Below are 24,633 nucleotides of genomic sequence, written 5' to 3'. Positions count from 1 at the left end.
GCATCATCTCATACTGCGCAGTAGGAGGCAATGGTAAACCCCTCCTGTATTCTACCAAAAACCAACAACAACACAGGGCTCTGTGGGCACCAGGAGTCGAAATCAACTCGACAGCACACTTTACTTTATCTCACCTACAGATGGGAAACAGGCAATAGTATTGTTGCACTGACAGCTTTTTCTGTGTTATTGCCCCTTCTTTATCCCTACCCACAAATACAAATCTGACAAATATTTTGTAGCGAATTAAAGCCTTTGTCTCAGAGCAAGCTCATGTGAGGGAAAGAAATGCTGAATCATCCCTGCCGAGCTGCCTGGCTAGGCTTCTCCTAAAACTATTCTATATTATTGGTAGGTTCAAAATGCTGCCACCAAACACCCTAAAACTTGCGGGAAACTGGACCAGTGGATTGGGTGCTGTAATCCAAAGTCCCACCCTGTAACTGGGTATTGGGCAAATACTACCACCCCCACACACACCCCAAAAACCCTTCCACGTGTAAGCTTACACGGGATGAGAAAACTGATAGTTGCTGAATGTCTGAGGATGTGTTTGTACCAGAGAAAAATCTCCCTTTCAGGTCCCCCTTTTCCTGAGTTAAAAATCAACTCGAAGAGGTTTGTAAGAAGAAAAGGCTTAAAAACAATTTTATTCAAGTACTGCAGACTGCTTCTGTCTGAGGCTTTCCAGCTTTCTTAGATACAGTTACAAATACTTAATAAATTACAAAAATAGGTTGTCTTAGGCACATTAAAATGTTTATTAAGTCTTTTGCAACACCCTAGGTATGATGGGCATAGGCTAGTGTTTCTTATTTCAATTATGTTGCAGGTAAACTAGAATAAAACAGTATCAGGAAGAGCCTTAGTGACTCTTAGGTAGGTAAGAGTCAACACCGACTTGATGATGGCACTTAATCAATCAATAAATCAATCAATCAGGAATATGCAAAAGCACACACCAAAGAAATATAAAAGTTTCTAATGCAAGGTCTGACTAAACAAACTTTTCCCTAAATTAATCTTCCCTAAGTCAAAGCCCAGGCTTCCTTTCCTTGAACCCACCAAACTTCAGATGAGAATTCAAGCTTCCTGCTCTCCTATCTTTCAAGGATCTGCAGAGTCATTCTCCTGCAGCCAGACTCCATAGCCACATGTCCTCCTCTGAGCATCTCCAACCTAGCTTCTTTTCTAACAAAGAAATTTCCTTCTTCCTCACAACAGCTCTCTAAGTCCCACCCACCTGGTGTGCTGATTGGCTGAGCCCTGGAGTTCACCAGCCTGTCAGTCAAGACAAGGTTCACTTCTGGTTAACTCCTTAGGGGGAGGGGAGGCTGGTCACTACATATTTATATACTGCTTTTCAACAAAAGTTCCCAAAGTGATTTACATAAATATAAATAACTAGCAGAGTGTACTTGATGTAGCTCAGGGTTTTGTGGCTCTACCCACTGTATATCCATCTGTCTGTCTGTGCGGGGTAGTTGTCAGGGTCCCGGAGTACCCTCTGTTACTCGTATGATCTTCAGAAGTCTGTTTGCCAAGTTTGGTCCCTATTGCTCAAAGGGTGTGGGAATGTATAGGGAAGACACAGAGGCTCTACCTGCTGTATATCCACCCATCTGTCTGTGCAGGGTAGTTTTTGGGGTTCCTGGGTACCCTACATTACTTGTAAGGTCCTAGGAAGTTGCTGTGCCAAGTTTGGTGCGAGTTTCTCTTTGTTATCGCATCCATATCCGTTTTGTGGATATACCCATTGAATATCCGTATGTCTGTGGTTGGGTTCCCAGGTACCCTACATCACTCATAGGGTCCTAGGCAGTCACTGTTCCAAGTCTGGTCCCAATAGCTCAAAGGGTGCAGGAACGTATAGGGGACAGATAAGCGGACATTCAATTTTATAGATAGATAGATTAAATAAAAAGGCTCCCTGTCCCCAAAGGGCTCATAATCTAAAAAAGAAACATAAGACAGACACTAGCAATAGCCACTGGAGGGATGCTTTGCTGGGGGTGGATAAAGCCAGTTGCTCTCCCCCCTGCTCAATAAAGAGAATCACCACTTTAAAAAGGTGCCTTTTTGCTCAGTGAGCAGGGAAGCAAATGATATGGGTAACATAGCAATCATTTTTGCACAGAGGAAAGGTTTAGGGTTATGGTAACAATGGTTGCCCTCTCTCCAGGAGGCCATCTTTGGAGAACATTCCTGCCCACGTTCATTTCCATTCCTCTGACAACGTCAATGAAATGTTATAGTAGCATTGAAATTGTTATAGTAGCACTTTAAAATTTTTACAAGCTTTTACATCACCACTGTGAATTTGGGAACTGTAGGCCCGATGGTCAGGACCATAAAAGCATGATAGTCGGCTGAAAGCTGCGGGTCTAGCAATGCTGTCACCGATTTTCCATCTCTAGGGGTGTACATCTTGTAAAGAAGGACAATGAGCATTCTTCCCCCCAGTTGGTACCAACAACCCCAGCTGGCTCATGTACATGCAGTATTGTCTTAATAAAGAGAATGCATAGTAGTAGTTGTAGTAATAGTAGAACTACGCTCCTGCCTGTGGGCTTCCAGTGGCATCTGATGGGCCACTGTGCGAAACAGGATGCTGGACTAGATGAACCTTGGGCCTAATCCAGCAGGGCTGTTCTTATGTACTACTACCACCACAAATATTTATATACCTCTCTTCAGCCCACGTTCTAATAAGATGGATCCCTGTCCCCAAAGGGCTCACCATCTAAAAAAGAAGCGTAAGAGACACCAGCAACAGCCACTGGAGAGATGCTGTGCTGGGGTTAGATAGGACCAGTTAAGGACATAAGGACAGCCCTGCCAGATCAGGCCCAAGGCCCATCTAGTCCAGCATCCTGTTTCACACAGTGGCCCACCAGATGCCACTGAAAGCCTAGAGTTGCTCCTCCCCTGCTAACTGTTGCTCTTCCCCTGCTAGCATCACCACTGTCTCTCTGCTGAGTTAGAAGGGGTAATTATGCAGTAATTCAATCTGCCTGCTCATCAGGGGTGTTTCTATGGTACGTGACATTGCCAAAGATGCCTTCCAGAGAAGATGCTGCTCCATGTTAACCCAGAAAAGCCCCAGTAAATAATGGAGAAAACCCCTGGTTTATCTCCTCCAATTTCCCTTCGGCCCAGCACAAAGGAAGCCTCCCGAATGAAAACAAAAGGCTCTTCTGCATGTTTTATCGCATGCAGATCCATTCCCTAGATGTGTTATTCAACAGCCTGCAAGAGCACCTGCTGGCATCCCAGGCACCTCAGACGAGGCTTAAAACATTTAAAAGCCATTCTGCAGAGAGGACTCTGACCTTGCCAAAAGCAGACAGCAACCTGTCATCACTAGGGAGGATAGAATTCCCTGGGATGGAGAGAGAGGAGATGAATCCTCCTCCATCACAACAGCAGCTATGAAGAGCACAAGATGGGGGCGGGCAAGGAATGTGTCAGGAGAAAGCAAAGCTAAACTCATGTTCAAAGTGCTGGTAACATCCTGAAAGGGTTGAAACCAGGACACCTAGATGATGATCTCCTCTCATCTTCCTATCTAAGGAAGGAGAGCTGGTCTGGTGGTAGCAAGCACGAATGGTCCCCTTTGCTAAGCAGGGTCTGCCCTGGTTGCATTTGAATGGGAGTCTACATGTGTGAGCACTGGAAGATATTCCCCTTAGGGGATGGGGCCACTCTGGGAAGAGCATCTGCCTGCTTGCATGCAGAAGATTGCAAGTTCCCTCCCTGACATCTCCAAGAAAGGGTTGAGAGAGATTCCTGCCTGCAACTTTGGAGAAGCCATTGCCAGTCTATGCAGACAATGCTGAGCCAGATAGATCAGTGGTCAGAGAGGGGGACAACTTGAGCTTCTCTTGGCAGGGAGTTCCTCAGTATAAGGCAGATTTTGATGTTCCTAAGCCTCTGCATCAACTGAAGTCAACAGGAGAGACCCTCCAGTGGTTCCTGCCAGCACCTGAGGTACAGTTGGCTGAGATGGCATTTCAAATAAGACTAGCATTACAAGGGCGCTTGGAGGTCTTCTAGTCTTATATTCTTCGCCAGTGCTGGACTTAGGCACAAGCTAAGTAAACTCACATTATGTGGCGGCCTCTGGATACAAAAGAGAGACTAAATTTCGATACATTTATATATGATACATAATATATTTTCATTTAAAAGGCATTCCTAATGCAAATAGGCTGCAGTTGGGCTGCAAAGGAACAGTTTTTGTCTGATTATTAACTTTTCATTGCACCTGCTAAGTAAAAAATAAAGCTATATCATTTCTATTTTCACTGTCCTTTTGGTTAGAATTATTTTATTGCAATGCTATGGGGCCTTTTAAGCTTGACACAGTTTAGGGCCTCAGCATGTCATAATCTGGCTCTGTTACATAGGAAGCTACCATATACAGAGTCAGACCATTGTTCTATCAAGCTCAGTATTGTCCACACAGACTGGCAGCGGCTCCTCCAAGGTTACAGGTAGGAGTCTCTCTCAGCCCTATCTTGGAGATGCCAGGGAGGGAACTTGAAACCTTCTGCTTCATCCTTTAAGGGGAATATCTTGCAGTGCTCACACTTCTAGTCTCCCATTCATATACAGCCAGGACAGACCCTGCTTAGACATGTCATGCTTGCTACCACAAGAACTTCACTGTAAGTTCTGGGGGTCAGCAGCAACCCCCATCAACCAGAAGTGTGGCTCCCTAATCATTTATTGGACCTGTATGAAGCTTCAGTCAAAGCTGAATACTCTGACACCGTCTCCATGGCACCATGCAGAGATGACCATTCTGACCATGTAGTGGTGGGCTTGGCCCAGCTTGGCCCAGCACCAGGGAACTTCTTGATGAGAAATCGAGCCCTCCTGAGCCCCTACGCCATCTTGGAAGGCATACACAGAACGCTGGGATGTGTAGCTCTTCCCAGTGCTTTCCTCCTAGAGCGTTTAAGAGGGGGCTCCATCTCTCTTAGAGGGCCCTCCCAGCATTGAGGAAAGCACATAACTGTGGGGAGGTCAGCACAATGGGAGATGGCTCTTGCGCTGAAGGGTGGGTTTGGTTTTTTTGGTCAAAGTGGCCCCCACTTGAATAATGGTGAAGATGACTGTTCCATGCCTGCCAATATGTCCTTATTTCCCCATTCACCTGAATGGGGTAATAGGGGCGTGTTGGCAGGTATGCTGTTCTAGTCTAACCCCTGCACAAGGGAGCCTTCTCATAATCACCTGCTTCTAGGCTTTGGAACTCCCTGCCAAGAGAAGCTCAAGTTGTCCCCCTCTCTGATGGCTTTTCACCATCTCGTGAAGCCCTCTCTTTTCCAAGAGGCATTTGGTTTCGTTATTTTAAATTTCTTACTCCCTGGATTTGGGTGTTACTGTGGAACATCTGCTGCCATTTCTCTTTCCTTTAAAAAAAAAATTACAGACACAGAAAAATACACATGACTGTTAAAAGTTTAATGCCCAGAAAGCTGAGACCATGAAATGCTTGCTGGTATCCTCAAAATCAGAAGATCTCACCTTACAGGAGACGGTTTTGGTTTTACATTCTTCTCGGGTTCTTCGGTTAAACTGACCCCTGTGACTTTGGCTGGAGAAATAGCCTGGCGAGAGAGAAGGCGCCTACTCGGAGGAGTTTCTGCACCGAAAGAGAGCAGAGGTTTCATGAGAATTCCACATGGCAATAGCCAGCTGTCAGCGAAAGGACACGAGAACCCAGCTGTGAACACATGTTCCAAAAGCACCCAGTGAGCATACAAAGTTGCCTCCTGCAAATTTAGGCATTTGTTGATCCATCTTCGATGCCAGGGAAGATACTAGAACAGACCATAAAGCAGTCAGTCTGTAAGCAGATTGATTAATAGTAAACAGCCACTGAGAGGCCCCAATCCAGAATGGTAAAGCAGCGTGGGGGGAGGAGGAGACCTTTAACCCTTTCCCTTTCCACTGGCTCGATCCTTCCTCAAGGAGCCAAGTTCCCACAGGCACCAAAAAGAGTTGTCCTCAAGAATAAAAAAGGTGCTGGTGAGGGGAAAGACAAACCTGCTATATTTAGCAGGAGAAGAGCAATATTTAGAGCTATATTTAGCAGGAGAAGAGCCAGCGTGGTGTAGTAGTTAGAGTGCTAGACTAGGACCGGGGAGACCTGAGTTCAAATCCCCATTCAGCCATGATACTAGCTGGGTGACTCTGGGCCAGTCACTTCTCTCTCAGCCTAACCTACTTCACAGGGTTGTTGTGAGGAGAAACTTAAGTATGTAGTACACCGCTCTGGGCTCCTTGGAAGAAGAGCGGGATATAAAATGTAATAATAATAATACTCCCTGCTCATCCCAGCATAGCATCTCTCCCAGTGACTGTTGCTGGTGTGTCCTGTGCAAGGTTGGCTTGTTTTTGTTGTTGAAGATAGTGTGCGCCCCTTCAGGGACAGGGAGCCATCTTCTCATTCCTTATTGCTATGGGAATCATACTGAGAACTTTGTTTATTGAAAAGCAGTCTATAAATATGGGGGAGCATCCAGACTAAATTACTCATGAATATTCCTACTGGGGGGGGGGGAGATTCCCCCCTCCCCTCATGCCTTGGTTCCAATCCAGGATTGGCCCCTTGCAACTGGAAGATAAACAAGCTTTGTTTTTACATTTATGTCCTGCTTATATCGGAGAAGCTCAGAGCCGTGTACAGGGTTATGATTATCCTCACAACAATTCTGAGGGGTGGGCTAGGCTAAGAGATCAGTTTCATGACTGAACGGGGATTTGAACTCGTGGCTCCCTGGTCCTAGTCCACCGTTCTAACCACGGCACCACATGGTCTCTCTTTTGGGAGGTTGGGGCTGAGTAGGGGTCTACGAATGGCTGCTGGCTGGGATCCTACGTTTCTTGCTCTCATTCACCGTCCTTCCCCTTCCCCTCTTGATCCATAAAGCAGGAGGAAATGAGAGGAGAAACCATGGTTTTATGGGGAGCACTGCAGACACAGACTCTGAACTGGGCATAGTATCACAGCTTATTGTAAGTCCTAGTTAACACCTGCCCCATCCTATGGATTGCAGCCATTTCACCAGAAACAATAACACACAGTTTCCCAAAGCAGTGCCCTGCTCATACGACTAGAAGACCTCCAAAGACCTTTCCAACTTAATCTTCGACTAGCTGGGCCGAGCGCAGAGCATCTGCGCCTCTAGTTTGCTGCAGCTGTTTTCTCTCTCCCCCACTCGCCCGCCCGCCACCGGTCCTTATTTTCCTAGTCGGCCGGGCCACCACCTCCTCCCGTCCACCGGCTGGCCGTCCCAGCACCTTCCACGGGTAGCCACCTCTTCTCGCTAGCTGGCCTGCCGCCTCCTCCTGGGGGCCCGCCCATCCGCCTCCTCCTCCCACTGCTTACTCCCAACGGCCGCCTCCTTCAGCCCACCGCCGGTCGCCATCACTGTTTTCTTCCCCATGGCTTTCCAGGCAGCTGCTCACAAACTCTCGCGAGAGCTGCCATACATGGGATTAGTCACGGGTACCTCTTAGAGAAATAAATATAGAGATTATCATCGCTGCTATTTATGAGTAAAATGCAATCCAAAGAACGGGTTTAACACGAAACACAACATGCAGTTTGGCCCCAAGAGTCTTAAGATGGAGTGCAGAAGGTGTTAGGCAGACTATTACAGTCTGCAGACTTTGGGACTTCAACATCACACCCAGCTTTCTCCCCGTCTCCCAACAAACCCCACCAGGAAGCTTTGCACACATGGCTTTAGGTTCAAAGCTACTCCGGAATGCAATGTGCTAGTCCACATATTAGCTGCATTTATCCCGAAGTCTCTGCGGGCTATCAGAGACCAGTACAGTACAGACAGGACTCTGTTTTTCTCCGAATCATGATTGCGCATTCTGTCTTAGCCCAAATTATGTCTTTTTAAAATCCTCTATTTTCTGCGGCTTAAAAAAAAATCAAAAAACCCTGAAGTTTCGGTTATGTCCCAAACTTTCTCTGTGATGTGTGGAGGGCCTTCTTTCCAAACTCACACTTTCTTTTTTGTTTGCTGGGTGGATTTCCGTAAATCCACCCTGCTGGTGTCAGCAACGGGAATTTGCAGTTGCAAGCACTGGGGGAGGGGTTGTGGCAGATTGATGCAATTCTGTGGAGGGAGTCCTTCCAGCTCCTGTTTCTGTCAGGTTACATTAGAGCCAGGCAGCCTACATAATACAGACACAGATGTCCCCTCAGGTGGAGGCTATTCCTCACAAACCACTCTCAGTGGAGAAAGCCCTCTCCAGCCCTGCAGGGGTGCTGTGCTGAGGTCATAAACCGGGAGCAAGTGAGACACTGGCCACGGTTCCCCACAGGAGGTGCTTTTAAGCACAGAAGGGACCCTCTGCTGAATCACAGAAGCATTTCTGCACTCTGGTGTGGACCCAGCTGTGATGCATGTGACGTTGTCTGCAGAACGCTGCCAAGAAGGCTTCCTATAAAGATGAGTAGCATTTCACACCATCCATGGGGGAAAGAAGCAGAATGGCCAGCTGAGGAAAGAAAGAGGGGCCACAGGGAGAATGAGAGAGTCCAGAAGGGGAGAGGGAGAGAGAAATTCTTGAGTCAAATGCAAGGTGTAACCTGAGCCGGGGCGTATCTAGGGTGGGGCAGGCAGGGCACATGCCCCGGGCACCACTTGAAGGGGGGCACCATTTTTAAAAAATAAAAAAAATTAAAAATAGCCACCAAAAACAAAATTGCCGCCATGCATGCTCAAATTGTCCCTGTGAGGCCCTAGGCCATGCCAGGCCTCACAGAGGCCATTTGAGCATGTGTGGCAGCCATTTTGTTTTCAGCAGCCATTTTTTAAAAAAAATTAAAAATGGCCACCGCACATGCTCAAATGGTCCCTGTGAGGCCCTAGAGGCCAGTGGGGGGAGGGGGAACCTTTGCAGACCCCCCCCACATGGCCTTTAGGAAGCTCCCCAAAGGGGCTACAGGTAAAGCAATTTTTTTAAAAAAAAATTAATATAAGTCACTGTACACATTTAGATTGGCACTATGTACAGAGAATCAGGGCTTGTGAATACTGAGCTAAAGCTTATGAGCTAGGATTGTATTCATTTGCTCTTATTTTGCTTCTTGTGATAAGTGAGTTAAATGTGATGTCTTAATAGTATGGCTATTAATAGTGAGTTTGTCTCTGAATCAGTGTGAAATCCTTAGTTATTAAGGCTCACTGGGAGTTTCTTGCTCTCTTTCTCTCAGTGCTGGACTAGATCTGGGGAGACCCGAGTTCAAATCCCCATTCAGCCATGAAACTAGCTGGGTGACTCTGGGCCAGTCACTCCTCTCTCAGACTAACCTACTTCACAGGGTTGTTGTGAGGAGAAACTGAAGTATGTAGTACACCGCTCTGGGCTCCTTGGAGGAAGAGCGGGATAGAAATGTAAATAAAAATAAATAAATAAATTAAATAAATAAAAAATACTAGAATATATTCCAAGCAGTGACACAGTTTACTCTGCATATCCTTTAATTATTTTCAGAGTATCTGGGAAAAGTCAAATTGTCTCTTTATTTTAAAAACTTATGTAATAGTGATGCTACAATGCATAGTAGAGAATTAGACAGGCACTTCTGTTTAGTTTTCCAAGTACACCTCCAGATAGTATTTGGGTATTTCATGAGCTCCAGCATACTGAAATTTGTCGTTTTCCAGCATTTTTTGGTCTGGCTACATCCACTGCTAAATAGTTTTTGAACTATTAAAAGATTAACGAGCTTGACTTGTACTTTTCAGCTGATATTATAGTAAACTTATCTGAAAGATGGGTGTCAGATGTCTGGACAGGGGGCGCAATTTCAGTGCTTGCCCTAGGCGCTATTTTCCCTAGATACGCCTCTGACCTGAGCCCTTGTGTCTGAGCCGATTCCATCGGCTGCATTTTTCTTCATGACAGAGAGAAAGCAATGGTTTCTGCTTTAAAGTCCCCTGCCTCTTAAATGGTCTGGGTGAAGGCAGTCACAAAGGCAAGTTCGTTATAAAAATCAGCAAAGATCTAAGTCAGATTCGGCAGGCTTGGGTTAAGCGTTCTGTTGTTTGATCCGGATGCTTGTCATGCTGTTCTTCCGTAACCAGCTGTCAAACTAACAACAACAACAAAAAGCTCTCCCATCTCCTCCTCTGGTATGTGATTGGTTGGAGGAAAAACCCAGAGCAAGCAGTGGGAATGCACAAAAGAGAATTATTGCACTGAGTGTGGGGAGGAGCCCACGGCTATGTGAACTGTCCATCTAATTCCCCCAAATTAAACTGCCTTGAATCAGCTGCAAAAAAACATTCACTCCTTGGATACCCCGAGGCGTAAAGCCATGTGTGAATAACTCCCTGGCCACTCCGTTCAAGATCCAACCTGAAGAGGAGCTCTGGAGAACTCAAAAGCTTGCCAAGTACTTGGTGACATTTTCAACAATCCTAATAAAAAGGTTATTGTTCAAAAGCAGCAAATAAGTATTCATCATGGTAGTGCCCTACTGCGGCTTTGGAACCATTAAACCACGGCCCAACCTTTTCTGCCATTTTCCTTTTCTGCCTGCTCCGTTTCTTTGCTGGGCTTTTCATTTTCCTCAGCAATCGTTTCCGTTTCCTTCAGCTCAATCCTAAAGAAACAGGCAGAAACCAAAACAGGCTTGAGTGCCTTTGTTTTGCACAACCCGGTTTTTGACATCTAAGAACATAAGAACAGCCCTGCTGGCTCAGGCCCAAGGCCCATCTAGTCCAGCATCCTGTTTCACACAGTGGCCCACCGGATGCCTCCCAGAAGCCCACAGACAAGAGGTGAGGGCATGCACATCTCACATGCTCTTTAAAAAGGTGCAGGTTTCCCTGTGAATGGGAAGCTCCAAATTCAGCAAACAAACACAATCTGAATTCTGAGGAAGTTAGTTACATTAATACAGGAGCTAACAATTGTGTCCATCAAACATCTCAGGCGACAAATCCTCATAGGGATTTTCGGCTAAGTCTACCCAACCCGCTCCCAGAAATGGACAACAGCCAATCGCATGGTTGCATTTACAGCTTCTCTGCATTCTCACCCCTTCTTTATTTGACTGGGGGGGAATTGCAGTCAATTTTGCGCAGAGGAAGGGTTAGAATAACAATGAACGGATTGTTACCATCTCTCAGTGGAGTAATCTTTGGAGGACTTTCCTGCCAATTTTCATTTCCATTCTTCTGACAACAATGATAAAAATTTTACAGTAGTTTTTGTGTTTTGAAAACTTTAATTTTACAACATCATTGTGTTTCTGGCCACTGTAGGTCCAACGGTCAGGACAAGAAAAACATGACAACACAGTGAAAGCCGAAAGCATTGCAATCCAATCACTGATTGTCCACCTTGAGGAGTGTTGCAATTCCATCTCTGGGAGTGCAGGCCTTGTCAAATATCATAATGTGATTCATCCCCCCCAGATGGTACCAACCACCCCACTGGCTCATGAACTACATCAGGAATGCAAAGTATATTGTGGGGGTTTTTGTTGCTGCTGCTGCAGCTACTGTCAAACAATTGGAAGGCAGAAATTCTTCCAGCTGCTAATCCCAGTGGCATACCATGAACGCCAGCAGCTCTTATACAGGCTGCCCCCCAGCCACGCCCTCGCGTCTGACATCAGATGCTCGGGGTGTGGCAATGATAGCAAAACGGGGGGCGTGGCCCCTTTTAAAGTAACATTTGCTGAGTGCTGGGCTCTCCCTGCTTTCAAAGACAGGGAGAGGCATTCCCAGCCAGGCTGGGAGATCAGCGCTGGCTGAAACCTCTAAAAAACAGAGCCATGGGGCTTTAAAAAATTTTTTTTCCTCACCCTGGAATCCAAACCCATAGAACTAATGTTTTGTTACTCATTGTTCTGTTCCTCGCAGTAGTACGTGAGGAACGAAACCCCGGTGAGTAATGAGGTTCTCCTGTATTCTGTTTTTCCATTTCTATTCTGCCTTTTCACCCGAAGTTCCACACCACATATAAATAAGTGATCAAATCTTAAGAACATAAGAACAGCCCTGCTGGATCAGGCCCAAGGCCCATCTAATCCAGCATCCTGTTTCACACAGTGGCCCACCAGATGCAGCGGGAAGCCACTTGTTCTCTTGTTCCCAGTCATTAGAGATAGAAGTGGAAGCAAAAAAGGCAGCAGACAAATGCACTCACCTTGGAAACATGACCACATTGCAGGAGCGGACTTGTGGAGGAGTGCTGTCTCTGCCCGACAACACAGAATCTCCTGTTCCTGGCCTCTGTACCGGAAAACGAGGGAAGCAAGAGAGCTTCTGGTAAAGTAGCAAGTGACCACAACTCAGGAATGTTGTTCTCTGTAGCGCAGGGGTCCCCAGATGTTGTTGGACGAAGCCCCCATCCTCAGCCACCATGGTCTTCATGGCTGTAGATGGTGGGAGTTGTATCCAACAACATCTGGTGACCCAAGTTTGAGAGATCATTTCTGCCTCTTGTCTGCATTGTGTAATCAGCTGTAATCAACGGGCTGCTTCTTTAAACCAATGGTCCTCTTACCAAATTCTTATCCATCTGTGTGGATCCATCTTTGCCCAGTGGAACTTGCAACAGCCATCACATAACAATGAATAATAATTAGCCAGGCTCACAGCAGGCAGTTGCGACCTCCACCCGCAGAACAGGCTCAGCAAGGGCATCACTCTTACTTAGCATGGAAGAGCCACATGGGTCGGAGGCATCTCAAGAGAACGTGTGAGTTGCACATTCTGTCTCTTACAGGTTAACCCCCACGCTACCATGGACAGGTGGAACTATACGCTTTATGTATAGTTTTTTCTCTTTTTTAATTTTTTATTTACCACCATGCAAATAGCTGCTACAAACGTGCAGAGACCAGAAGAGTGCCAATTTGTAGTCCAAAATGGTGCTGGGAACGTTCCAACTTGGAAGGGAATTGTTCAGTCAGAACAACCGGATTGACTGGTTGTTCCGACGGAACGGGCATATGGGTTCCGTTCCGAGCTCAGAACGGAAAGCAAATGCCATTTCATGCACATCCCTAACATATGTACAGCAACATATTTCCTATCTGTACCCTGAAATTCAGGGGGCCTGCACCCAGGCTCACTTTTAAAATGAATTCTGGCACAGTCATTCACATAAACACATGTACGTGTGCAAAGACATCAGAATGCACAAGGGTGGCCCAAGCTACTGTGGAATCCGAGACAAGGTGCAAAATGCTTGCCCCACAGACCTGGTGGGGGCTAGGGGTGTGCAGAAAACTGGGTTGCCCAGTTCAGTTCGAGACCAGACCAGACTCAAACCAGACTGGGCATGTTCGGTTTTGTGCACCCCGACCCCCCTGGTTCATTCGGGTTTGTGGGGTTTACGATTGTTTTTTTTAATGACCTGGCCACACAGAGGCCCACTGGGCATGTGCGGCAGCCTCCAAAATGGCCACTGCCATGGAGGACAGGCCTGAAGCGGGCTGAAGAATGCACAAACTGGGTAATTTGGTCAGTAACACAGGCCAGCAAGGGGAGGAGAAATCTCTGGAGCCACCACACACACACACACCGCCCCCACGGTCTCAGAGAAGCCCTGGAGCAGCAGCGGCAAGTTATTTTTCTAATAAATAAATAAGTTTAAACTTAGAACCCCCCACACAGGCCGGAGGGTTGGGCTCAATATCAAATGAACCAGTGCGGAGGGGTCAGTCTGCTATCAAGCCATCAAACTGAACTGGTTTGATGTCGAAAAGGTTCAGAATCGAACCTGTTTGCACATCTCTAGTGGGGGGGGGGGGGCAGGCCCCTTTCAAAACCAAGCCTTGCAAGCTTTGAAAGTGCATGGGAACATAGGAAGCTGCCTTCTACAGAGTCAAATCATTGGTCCATTGAGCTCGGTACACAGACTGGCAGCAACTTCTCCAAGGATGCAGGCAGGAGTCTCTCTCAGCCCTCTCTGGAGATGCCAGGGAGGGAATTTGGAACCTTCTGCATGCAAGCATGCAGATGCTCATCCCAAAGTGGCCCCGTTCCAAAAAGGGACTATCTTACAGTGCTCACACGTCATCTCCCATACAAATGCAAGCCAGGGCAGACCATGCTTAGCAAAGAGGACAATTCAAGCTTGCTACCACAACAAAAAAAATTTATATACCACTTTTCAACATACGTTTACACAGATAAATAATAAATAAATAAGATGAATCCCTGTCCCCAGAGGACTCTCTGTCTAAAAAGAAACCATCAGATAGACACCAGCAACAATCACTGGAAGTACTGTGCTAGGGGTGGATAGGGCCAGTTACTCTCCCCCTGCTAAATAAAGAGAATCACCAGGTTGAAAAAGGTGCCTCTTTGCCCAGTTAGCAAGGGTTCCCTCACCACAAGGCCATTGAGGGAAGGTTGATAACAGCCTGCTCTTTTTTCCTTCTGCATCTTGCAAGTTTTGCAAGACTACAAGGAGAAGCACTCTTTGCAAGGGCCAGATCTTGCCGCCCTGCCAGCACCCCTATAAACTGCCACCTGTGGAAACTGCCTCACCTTGCCTCATGAAAGGGCCGCCCCTGTGAATGCTGATACAGCATATTATCAACACTAGGTCAGCCACAAAGGCCTAACAAATACCATCATCTTGCATTAGAATAACTTATTTGCATTAGAAATGCCTCTAATTGAAAATACAGTACGTAGAACTTGAACTTTCATCATCTTTTTTTTAAAAAAATTCAGAGGCCCACTCATAATGCAAGGCCCTAAGCCAGTGGTTTCCAACCTGGGTTCCTCCAGATGTTGCTGAACTACAACTCCCAGCATCCCCAGCTACAGTTTGTCATGGCTGGGGATGCTGGGAGTTGTAGTTCAGCAACATCTATAGGAACCCAGGTTGGGAACCACTGCCCTAAGCTGTAGCTTACTTGGCGCGTGCCTAAATCCAGTATTGCACACCATATAGGTCCAGAAGGAAATGACGAAACTCACATTGGAAAGAGCTTTCAGCAGATGCCCGCTCCCATCCATGGCCTGGAGGAAATCTTTAAAGAACTTCATTTTCACTTTGTTGTCTCGGATAACAAGAACGCCGATCCCTTTGAAAGTGAACTCGACGGTCTGCTTGGTGGCGATGGACCGCGAGAAGGATAAGAGGGTCTCTCGGATGCATCCTTCCACGGTCTCTCTGTTAAAGGGGCCCTCCAGGGATAATACAATGAAATTCAGCTGAACAATTGGGATATCACCTAGGGGAAGGTGGAGGGAAAAGAAGTGGGGCGGGGGGGGTGTATGGGAAGCAGTACAGAATAGGAATAAATGGACAGAAAACGAAGGGCTTATTTGCATCTCTCTCTAATAAATAATCCTTTATCTCAGCAATTCCATTTTGGTTAAAATGCTCTTTTTAAAAGGCAGGACCGTGCAACTTCAGCTCTCCAGCTGTTCCTGAACTACAGTTCCCAGCCACACTGGCCTATAGTCAGGGATGAGGGGAGTTGGAGTCCAACATCTGCAGGAGGGCCGAAGTTGTGCAGCCCTGTTTTAAGGGCACAAACAGACATATGAATACAACAAATATTTATATACCGCTTTCCAACAAAAAGCTTCCCAAATGGTTTACATGGAGAAATAAAAATAAACTAGCTGAACCGGGCTCAGAGCATCTGTGAATCTAGTTCGTCACTGTCGTCATCACCATCTTCTTCCGCCACCGCCCGCAAGCCTCTGCCACCGTTTCCCCACCCCCACCCCGGTGCTTCACCCTCCCGTCTGCCTGCCGGCAGCTACTTCCCCTACCTGCCTGCCCAACCAGCCAACCGGCTACTCACCCTCTTTGCCTGCCCGCCCTCTTCCCCAACCAGCCAGCCAACCACCATTCGCTACCGTTTTGTTTCCCTGCTGGCCGGCCCCATTTTCTTCCCTCCCTCCCGTCCTCGTCACTATCTGGCAGCTGCTTGCGAACTCTCGTGAGAGCTGCCACACATGGGATTAGCAACGGGTATGCCTAAGAGAAATCTATATAAAGAAGATAACGTACATGATTTCAACAGTGAGCCCACCATGACTTATCTGGAAATTCCCAGCTGAAAGGATCAGGTGATGCAAAGATTAGGGCCTCCACCTGAAACCTTGGAGAACTGCCAGTCCAAGGAAACAACATCTACCAGATCTCTGACTCAGCCTAAGATGCATTCAGGGCATGGGATGCCAGCTCATTTGTTGCAGAGGGTCCATAGATCCATGGCAGAGCACGGGCTTTGCATGCTGAAGATTCCAGGTCTAATCCTTGGAATCTCCAAGCAAGGCGGGGAAAGACCAGTCTCAAACCTTCAACAGCTGCTGCCAGTCAGTGTAGACAATACTGAGCTAGATAGATCAATGTATTGACTTACTATATTAAAAAAAATTAAACATTGAGCAAAAAAGGCAAGTTCTTCAAGTTTTAGTGTGTGAAAGCTTTGTAACTGCCATTACAAATCTGCACACTTTTAAGTCAAACATGGTATCAGTAAGATGCCAAAGAGATATGTCAACCCTCAGTCTTTCCCTTCCTCTCACATCAGGCAGTGCTTTGGGTATTGTATGCGGTGTTTCTGGTTAGTCCATTCCTTGATCCAGGCCAGCTTTTGCATGGTGCTTTAGTTACTTTTAGTCCTGTCCCGGGGTAGAGGCGGGGCTAACAAACAGCCAGCAGCAAAAGCGCTGAAAAGTAGTCTGCATTTGCCTCTCTATAAATAATATAGAGTAATAGGAATATGACGGATATTTATCTATCACTTTTCAACAAAGGTTCCCAAAGCGGTTTACATAGATATAAGCAAACAAATAAATAAAATGGTTCCCAGCCCCCAAAGGACTCACAGTCTAAAAAGGAGAAATAAGATAAAAGCAATAGCCATTGGAAGGATGCTGTGCTGGGGATGGATAGGGCCAGTTGCTCTCCCCGTGCTATATAAGGAGAATCACCACTTTTAGAAGGTGCCTCTTTGTTCAGTTAGCAGGGGTTATCTATATCCATATCATCAAACTATTAATGATTCTACTCCACTGTCTTGTCCTTACGTGCCACAACTGTTTCCTCTGGATTCTACATTATGCACATGTGCATGCCTATATATGTAAGTTTGGCGATGTCACTGGAACCACTGGAACTACACAACAGATGCCCACCATAGCCAGCTCTTCCCTGGCTAAATGCAAACAATACTGTAGAACTGCAGAGCGTTTTTTCCAGAGTGCCATAGGACAGAAAAATATATATACATGTGTCTTTCAAAGAAGAAGTAATGGGACTACTGAACATTAATTCTGTCTCACATAGACAGATTTTACTTAGGAACATGTTCCTTACACAAGAACAGAGGAAGCTACCTTATATACCGAGTCAGTCCATTAGTCCATCTGGCTCAGTATTGTCAACACAGATTGGCAGTGGCTTCTCCAAGGTTGCAGGCAGGAATCTCTCTCAGTCCTAGCTTGGAGATGCCAGGAAGGAAACTTGGAACCTCTTATGCTCTTCCCAGAGCGGCTCCATCCCCTGAGGAGAATATCTTACAATACTCACAGATGCCATCTCTCATTCATATGCAAGCCAGGAGGGACCCTGCTTAGCAAAGGGGACAATTCATGCTTACTACCACAAGACTTAACCATGAAGATTTCCATCCACTGTCCAGACTGCTGACAACCCATCTCTGCTTCCATTCCTTGTTACATTATCCTGCTATTTCCCCAGTTCTGCAGCCAAGGAGAACCACTGTCCCTTTTGAAAAAGAGCATTACCCATGCATTGCATTTGTTGCTTAGTGATTAACCGAATAGCAAAGTGTACATTGCACACAGAGGACAAGGGGAGGCATACACAGCGATTGATTATTTACCAGGAGTGTGTACTTTGTTAGACTTCAGTCCATGAATCTGTGCAAGTTTTTCAGACAGAAGGAATACAGGCCTTTGTATGAGGATGTACTTGTTGTTGCCGATTTCAAGCTTCTGTCTTAAGAAGGAGAATGTCCCCAGCCCTGGTATTAAGACACCCTGAAAAAGGAGTGACTGTCAGCAAGATCTGGTATAGCAAGATCTGGTAGGGGTTGTGGATATGAGTGATAACCTTCAAGTCCCCAGTCCAAATTTTTGTTCAGACATGAACTGACATGGTTGTAAGCAAGCCAGTATTCTTCATATCTGTGATGTGTGGGTAAAGTGGCCTACCTTATAGCTTATGTTGTAAGGATTACTGAGCTAAAACCTAATCTGATGGCAAAAAAGCATGGTCAACTGACCATTGCTTTCTGACACTCAAGGCTCCCTTTTTAAACTCAGCCATTTTATATCAGATCTTCACCAGATTTAGAGGGGTGATGTCTCTTCTCATCTAGTTGATGTCTCTTCTCATCTAGTTGATGTCCACAAATGTTCAGGCAGATTGGACAGACATTTTGTAATTTATTATTATTATGTATTTATTTATTACATTTATAGACCGCCTCATCCAAATGCTCCGGGCCAGGGGCGTAGCTATAATTGAACGAAAGGGTTCAAAGAACACGGGCCCCCAGCTCCTGAGGGCCCTCCAGTTCCATCTCTCCCTATTTTCTTCATTATCTCCCTCACTCTGGGGGGCCGCCAGAGAGAAGGATGAACACGGGCCCCCTCTCCCCTAGCTACGCCCCTGCTCCAGGCATTGCACAACAAATTTTAAAAGACATAAAAACAAACACCATTTAACACACACTGCTTAAAACAATATAAAAACATTTTAAAGCAACTCAAAACCATTTAAAACCAATACTTTAAAACAATTTTAAAACTTTGGAAGGCCAGGCCAAACAAGTAAGTTTTTAGGGCTCTCTTAAAGGCCAACAGCAAGCCTGAACTGTGGATATCTGCCAGGAGTGCATTCCACAGCCCAGAAGCAGCTACAGAGAAGGCCTGGTTCTGAGTTGCCACCAGACATATCGGTGGTAACTGGAGGCAGACCTCTCCAGGTGACCTCAACATGAGATGGGGAACATCCAGAAGAAGGCACTCTCTAAGGTAGCCCGGACCCAAGCAGTTGAGGCCTTTAAGGGTAATAACCAGCACTTTGTATTTTGCCCGGAAACTGATCAGCATCCAGTGCAACTGTTTCAAAACAGGCATGGTCTCTCCGGGTTACCCCCAGAGACCAGTCTGGCTGCCGCATTTTGAACTAACTGAAGTTTCTGAACTATGTACAAAGGCAGCCCCACATAGAGCGCATTGCAGTAGTCAAGCCTGGAGGTTACCAGCTAATGCACCACTGTTTTGAGATAGTTCTCATCAAGGAATGGACACAGCTGTCGAATCAGCTGAAGTTGAGGGAAAACGCTCCTGGCCATAGCCTCCACCTGAGATACTAGGGTGAGGCCTGGATCCAAGAGCACTCCCAAGCTGGTTACCCATTCCTTCTGGGGGAGTGTAACCCCATCCAGCACAGGAAGATCTAACTCACCCCTCAAATTCTGATCCCCCACAATGAGTACCTCCATCCTGCTTGGATTCAGCTTCAATTGGTTATCTCTCATCCAGCCCATTACTGCCCATAAGCAGGCATTTAGGGAGTGAATGCCATTTCATCATGATGACGACGGATGATGATAAGGAGAAATAGATTTGGGTGTCATCAACATACTGATAACACCCTGCATGAAATCTCTTGATGACCTCACCCAGCGGTTTCATGTAGATATTAAAAAGCATTGGTGACAGAATGGAGCCCTGAGGGACTCCAATATAATAGCTCCCATTTCAAAGAGCAACCATCACTAAGCTCCCCCATCTGGAATCTGCCTGAGAGATAGGAGCAGAACCACAACAAAGCAGTGCCTCCTATCCCCAACTCCTCCCGGAGGCTTTACAGACAGGGCTTCTACTCCGAATCTCCTTCAGAAGAGAGTGTGTGCATTCACACACCAGCCAAACTTACCCTGAAGTCCCTTCGAGATCCTTGGACCCACTCCACACACACACATCAGACTTTGTCTTGCAAATTCTAGCTTATCTCAAGTTATTTCCGGGTTTTTAAAATGCTGCTTTTAAGCTACTTTTTCTGAAAGCACTTGAGCAAATAGGAAGAAGCACTGATGGTAGAATCATTAGCATGGTAAGAGGGATACTGTCTTTGAAATGCAGATGTAGCTTTTTAGTAAGCTCTCTCTCTCCCTCCCCCACCATTGGCTAGAAGGAAAATATGGAAGCATGCCATGTGAACTTAGAAAACCCAAGAGCAGAGGGGAGGGATTGCTTCCCTCAGTGCCGCGAGTGTAATTCGAAGTGGCTTTGCTCTGCATTTACCCCGCAGCATGAAGCCATGTGCTAATAACTCCCAGGCGATCCAGAAGGATACCAAGGTCGATAGTACCGAATGCCACCAAGAGATGCAAAAGGACCAACAGAGTCACACTCCCTCTGTCAATTCCCTGGTAAAGGTCATCCATCAGGCCAACAAAGGCAACCCCACAGCCTGCTCTAAAACCAGGGTCTAGATAATCGGTTTCCTCCAAAACTGCCGGGAGCTGGATAGGCACCATGCCCAACCATGGGAGATTGGAGACTGGCCTATAACTATCCATCACTGAGAGATCTAAGGAAGGCTTCTTAAGAAGTGGTCTAATTATTGCCTCCTTCAAACAAGAAGGCATCCTACCCTTCCTCAGCGATGAGTTAGTGATATTAACTAGGCCATCTCCAACAATTGTATTATTTTATTTATTTAAGATATTTATTTATTTCTATTTTATTTAAAATATTTCCATGCCACCCAAAACTTGCATCTCTGGGCAGTTTTGATAATTTCCCTGCTAGACGGAAGCAGCCAAGTCAGGCAAGGATCCAGAGAACAAGTGGTATTATCAAGAGACTATTCAAGTCTTATGGAGAATGTTGAAACAACTCAACTATACTGGACTCCTGTGCCAATAAATATGAAATGTTTGCATGTGCCATTTCAAAATATGTATAAAATTTTGATTTAAAGAAGAACACACACAGGCTCTTTTTTGCATGCATATATAAGCTTTGAGTGAGTATAACATTGCGTATAACATTCCTAGGGATACAAGTGAAGGAACAAATAGCAGGACCCACCTTATTCATGGAGAGTTGCTTTTCAACAAATTCAGAAACAGTGCCCCAAATACTAAGAACCTCTGAAACATAAAACAAACACAAAACAGATTTATCACGTATTGTTCATACAACACCCTATTTCTTCTAAAACAGGGAGACTACAGTCTGAACATTATCAATCGCTCCCACTACAGAGAGAGACACACACATGCCTACCCTTTCCTCTGCTAGCAGCCAGTATTAGAATGATATTTTGCCAGCAGATAGTGAGATGAATCTACCTCAATATCAATGTGAATTCAATTTACTGACTCTGCTTTTGACTATAGAGAAGTTTCCCTGGTGCATCCAGGAGAAATTCATTCCCCATCAAGATTTTTTGAACAATATTATAGGCAATTGAGATTCATATACTGCAAGCAGCACTGCAAGAGCTCAGCTGCTACAGCAACCCAGATCTGCAAGTAATACAAGCAAGCTAACCTTTGCAAGAGGTCAGATGTGACTCAGTGGAATATTAGAGTGTATGCAGGAAATATGTATGTTTTAGAACTGCAACTCTAAAAAACTAGGGGGCTCAGAAAAATAGCTGAGTAAAGGCAATCCAGTCCCCTGATGTAATGGGACATTTTGAGGTCTGCATTCTCATTAAAAATATGTCATTTGGCCACTCAGGGTTTAAGGCACAAAAACTCATATGATTCCCAATGCCTGTAAAATATCTGCTAGAAAACACTTGGATTCAGCTCTTCCACTAAAATTTATGCAACCTGAAAGTGTTTCACCAGACCACATCCACAGTGATCAGATATAAGAACAGCCCTGCTAGATCAGGCCAAAGGCCTATCTAGTCCAGAATCCTGTTCCACACAGTGGCCCACCAGCTCTCTCCATCACCACTAGGCAATGCTCCCTCCCTCCATGATTTCCTCCTCCAAAAACCTGCCTCTCTCACAAAACCTTTGACCCGTCTGTGGTCCCCAGCTCCAAGGGCTTTTACAGGTTTTACTGTGAGTTTACGGGGAGGCTTTACTGTGAACTCCGTCCCAAAAAACTGACACAATTCATGGAATTTTTTTACCCCAGATATAAATCAGGTTACACTCTAATGCACATTGAAAAACCCAAATTGTGTGTGAACTGCTCCCCGATAACTTGCAGGGACTTTGGGGTAAATCTAGCCAAAATGTGGATGCATTCCCCCCCCCCCCACTCCGGAGGAGATGTGAGTTAAAAGGTTTCAAAAGCCCATGTGAAAAGCTTCCAGCTGAAAGGAAGCCTATGTACATGTAATTGCCTTTGCCTTGCTCACATTCACTCTCTTTGTCCAGGAGTCTGTCTAGATGATCATTTATTCTAACATCTCTCCCATAGTTCCAATGGGTCACGGGGCATCTACATTATGTTCAAACACATTGTGTAATTTCTTAGCACCATCTGCTAACAATCCATGAAAAAAGCTGTGACTTTTCCAAGTCAGAATGAAAGAGTAGTAGCGGGGAAATGACTTGCCTAGCAAGCCAGAGGTTGCCGGTTCGAATCCCCTCTGGTATGTTTCCCAGACTATGGGAAACACCCATATCGGGCGGCAGCAATATAGGAAGATGCTGAAAGGTATCATCTCATACTGTGTGGGAGATAGCAATGGCAAACCCCTCCTGTATTCTACCAAAGACAACCACAGGGCTCTGTGGGCTCCAGGAGTCAACACTGACTCGACAGCACACTTTATCTACTGAAAAGATATGGCTTTTTCATGGACTGGCAGCAAATGGCACTAAGGAATTACATGTTTAAATGCCATGTAAAGGTAACGTGTGCCCTCGAGTCAGTGCACCCATACCAGCGGGGATTTGAACTGCCAACCTCTGGCTTGCTAATCAAGTCATTTCCCCACTGAGCCATTAGGTGGCTTAAATGCCATGTAAAGGGAAAGTGTGCCGTCAAGTCGATTTCGACTCCTGGCGCCCACAGAGCCCTGTGGTTGTCTTTTGGTAGAATACAGGAGGGGTTTACCATTGCCTCCTCCCGCGCAGTATGAGATGATGCTTTTCAGCATCTTCCTATATCGCTGCTGCCTGATATACCCTGTTTCCCCGAAAGTAAGACCTACCCCGAAAATAAGACCTAGCAGTAATTTCTGATGTACCGCTAATTGCCCTAGTGCATTTTGGGGGGCTAAAATTAATATAAGACACTGTCTTATTTTCGGGGAAACATGGTAGTACCAGCGGGGATTCGAACCGGCAACCTTCTGCTTGTTAGTCAAGCATTTCCCTCTGCGCCATTAGGTGGCTGGTCAAATGCCATATACTTACTCCCTAAAATCTCCCACAAGAGTTGGTGTTGGATAGATTGAAGGCCTCTTAGAATGCAAACTCCTGGGTAAGAGGAACATAAACATAAAAAGAGCCCTGCTGAATCAGACCCAAAAGTCCATCTAGTCTAGTATTCTGTTTCCAACAGAGGACAGCTGTCACATGCTTCCAAGAAGCCCATAAGCAGGACATAAAAAGGTAACCGGCTTTGTCTATTGTTTGCTCTGCAGGCATAAAGTCTTTAAATGGGGGTGGCTCCATTGAACTATCATGACTAGTAGCCTACCCACAACCACCACCACCCCTTTGAAAGCCCATGACCATTGCCATACTCCAAGGCAGTGAACTCTAAGCATAAGGGATGTTCACACACTTGGGTTTTCAGATGACAACTCCCATCATCCCCAGCCTCAAGGATCAATGGGTGTTGTAGTCCAACATCTGGGGACCCAGTTAAGACCAGGATTTCAGGAGAGCAAGAAAATGTTAAAAAGTGAAAAAAAATGCTCCTCAAAGCATTTTATGGTAGTACATTTATTGTGCTGAATTAAATAACAATGCAGTCTCAATCAACCCAGTCCTACAAGATAAGAAGCCACCTACGAAACTTACCTTCCGAAGTGAGCTTGGGAAGTGTGAGAAACAAATGCTTTCCACCCTCTAAGATTGCGGCATGGATGGTGTCCAGCATTTTCACATCCTCACCTCTGCCTTGACCTCGGGCAAGAAACAAGTCAAAAGCCAGGTAGACTGAGCTGCTCTTTGGAGGCTTCTCCTAAGGAGGGTAGCTGTTTGTTACATGCCTCCCTGCACCCTTTCCCTTCTTGCTCACTTGGCTTTAAAGCACAGCCTTAAGAAACTCTCCCCCATTCCCTTCTCTCTGCTCTGCCTCATCAATGCAAAAACGGCGTCCTCCTCAATAGAGGGAGAAAAGGCAGGGACGCAGCTCTTGTAGCAGCGTAGGGCATTCACAGGGTTAGGAAGGGCGGGGCCGTGAATGGGGCGGGGCGGGGCCGTCTCTAGGACGCGAGTCTCACTCACTGTTGCTAGGGGAGACGTCATAATGGCAGCTCGTCGCCTCGCTTTGCTTGAATGGTTTGCCGAGGGGATTCTACAGCGGGGCGGTGGGGGGGGGGCGAACCCGGAGTTTCTCCAGGCGCTGGACTACAGCTCCCATCACCCCCTCCTCCAGTTCAGTATTTTTCAAATACCATTTTCTGAAACAT

At 46.1% G+C, this 24,633-nt stretch overlaps 1 protein-coding gene across 2 annotated transcripts in view; it reads right to left on the bottom strand.

Moving 5' to 3' along the window:
* The window catches only part of CCDC81 (coiled-coil domain containing 81), a 45,306-nt gene extending 20,911 nt beyond the window's left edge, over positions 1 to 24,395 (bottom strand). Inside the window, exons 1-7 of one of the 2 annotated variants that reach the window (XM_053304379.1) lie at positions 24,020 to 24,395; positions 21,108 to 21,169; positions 17,882 to 18,038; positions 14,991 to 15,247; positions 12,199 to 12,284; positions 10,554 to 10,645; positions 5,536 to 5,653 (exon numbers count right to left, since the gene is read on the bottom strand). In XM_053304379.1, coding sequence (XP_053160354.1) covers positions 5,536 to 5,653; positions 10,554 to 10,645; positions 12,199 to 12,284; positions 14,991 to 15,247; positions 17,882 to 18,038; positions 21,108 to 21,169; positions 24,020 to 24,098 — 851 coding nt within the window. In that variant the 5' untranslated portion in view covers positions 24,099 to 24,395. The remainder of the gene's footprint in view (positions 1 to 5,535; positions 5,654 to 10,553; positions 10,646 to 12,198; positions 12,285 to 14,990; positions 15,248 to 17,881; positions 18,039 to 21,107; positions 21,170 to 24,019) is intronic. The other variant, XM_053304380.1, reaches the window with a different exon arrangement.
* Between the last annotated feature and the right edge of the window lie 238 nt (positions 24,396 to 24,633).

This window comes from Hemicordylus capensis, chromosome 3, assembly GCF_027244095.1.
Source record: "Hemicordylus capensis ecotype Gifberg chromosome 3, rHemCap1.1.pri, whole genome shotgun sequence".
In the NCBI taxonomy this organism is placed as follows: Eukaryota; Metazoa; Chordata; class Lepidosauria; order Squamata; family Cordylidae; genus Hemicordylus; species Hemicordylus capensis.
The sequence above is the reverse complement of the archived record's forward strand: the minus strand, read 5'-3'. Positions and strand labels throughout refer to the sequence as shown.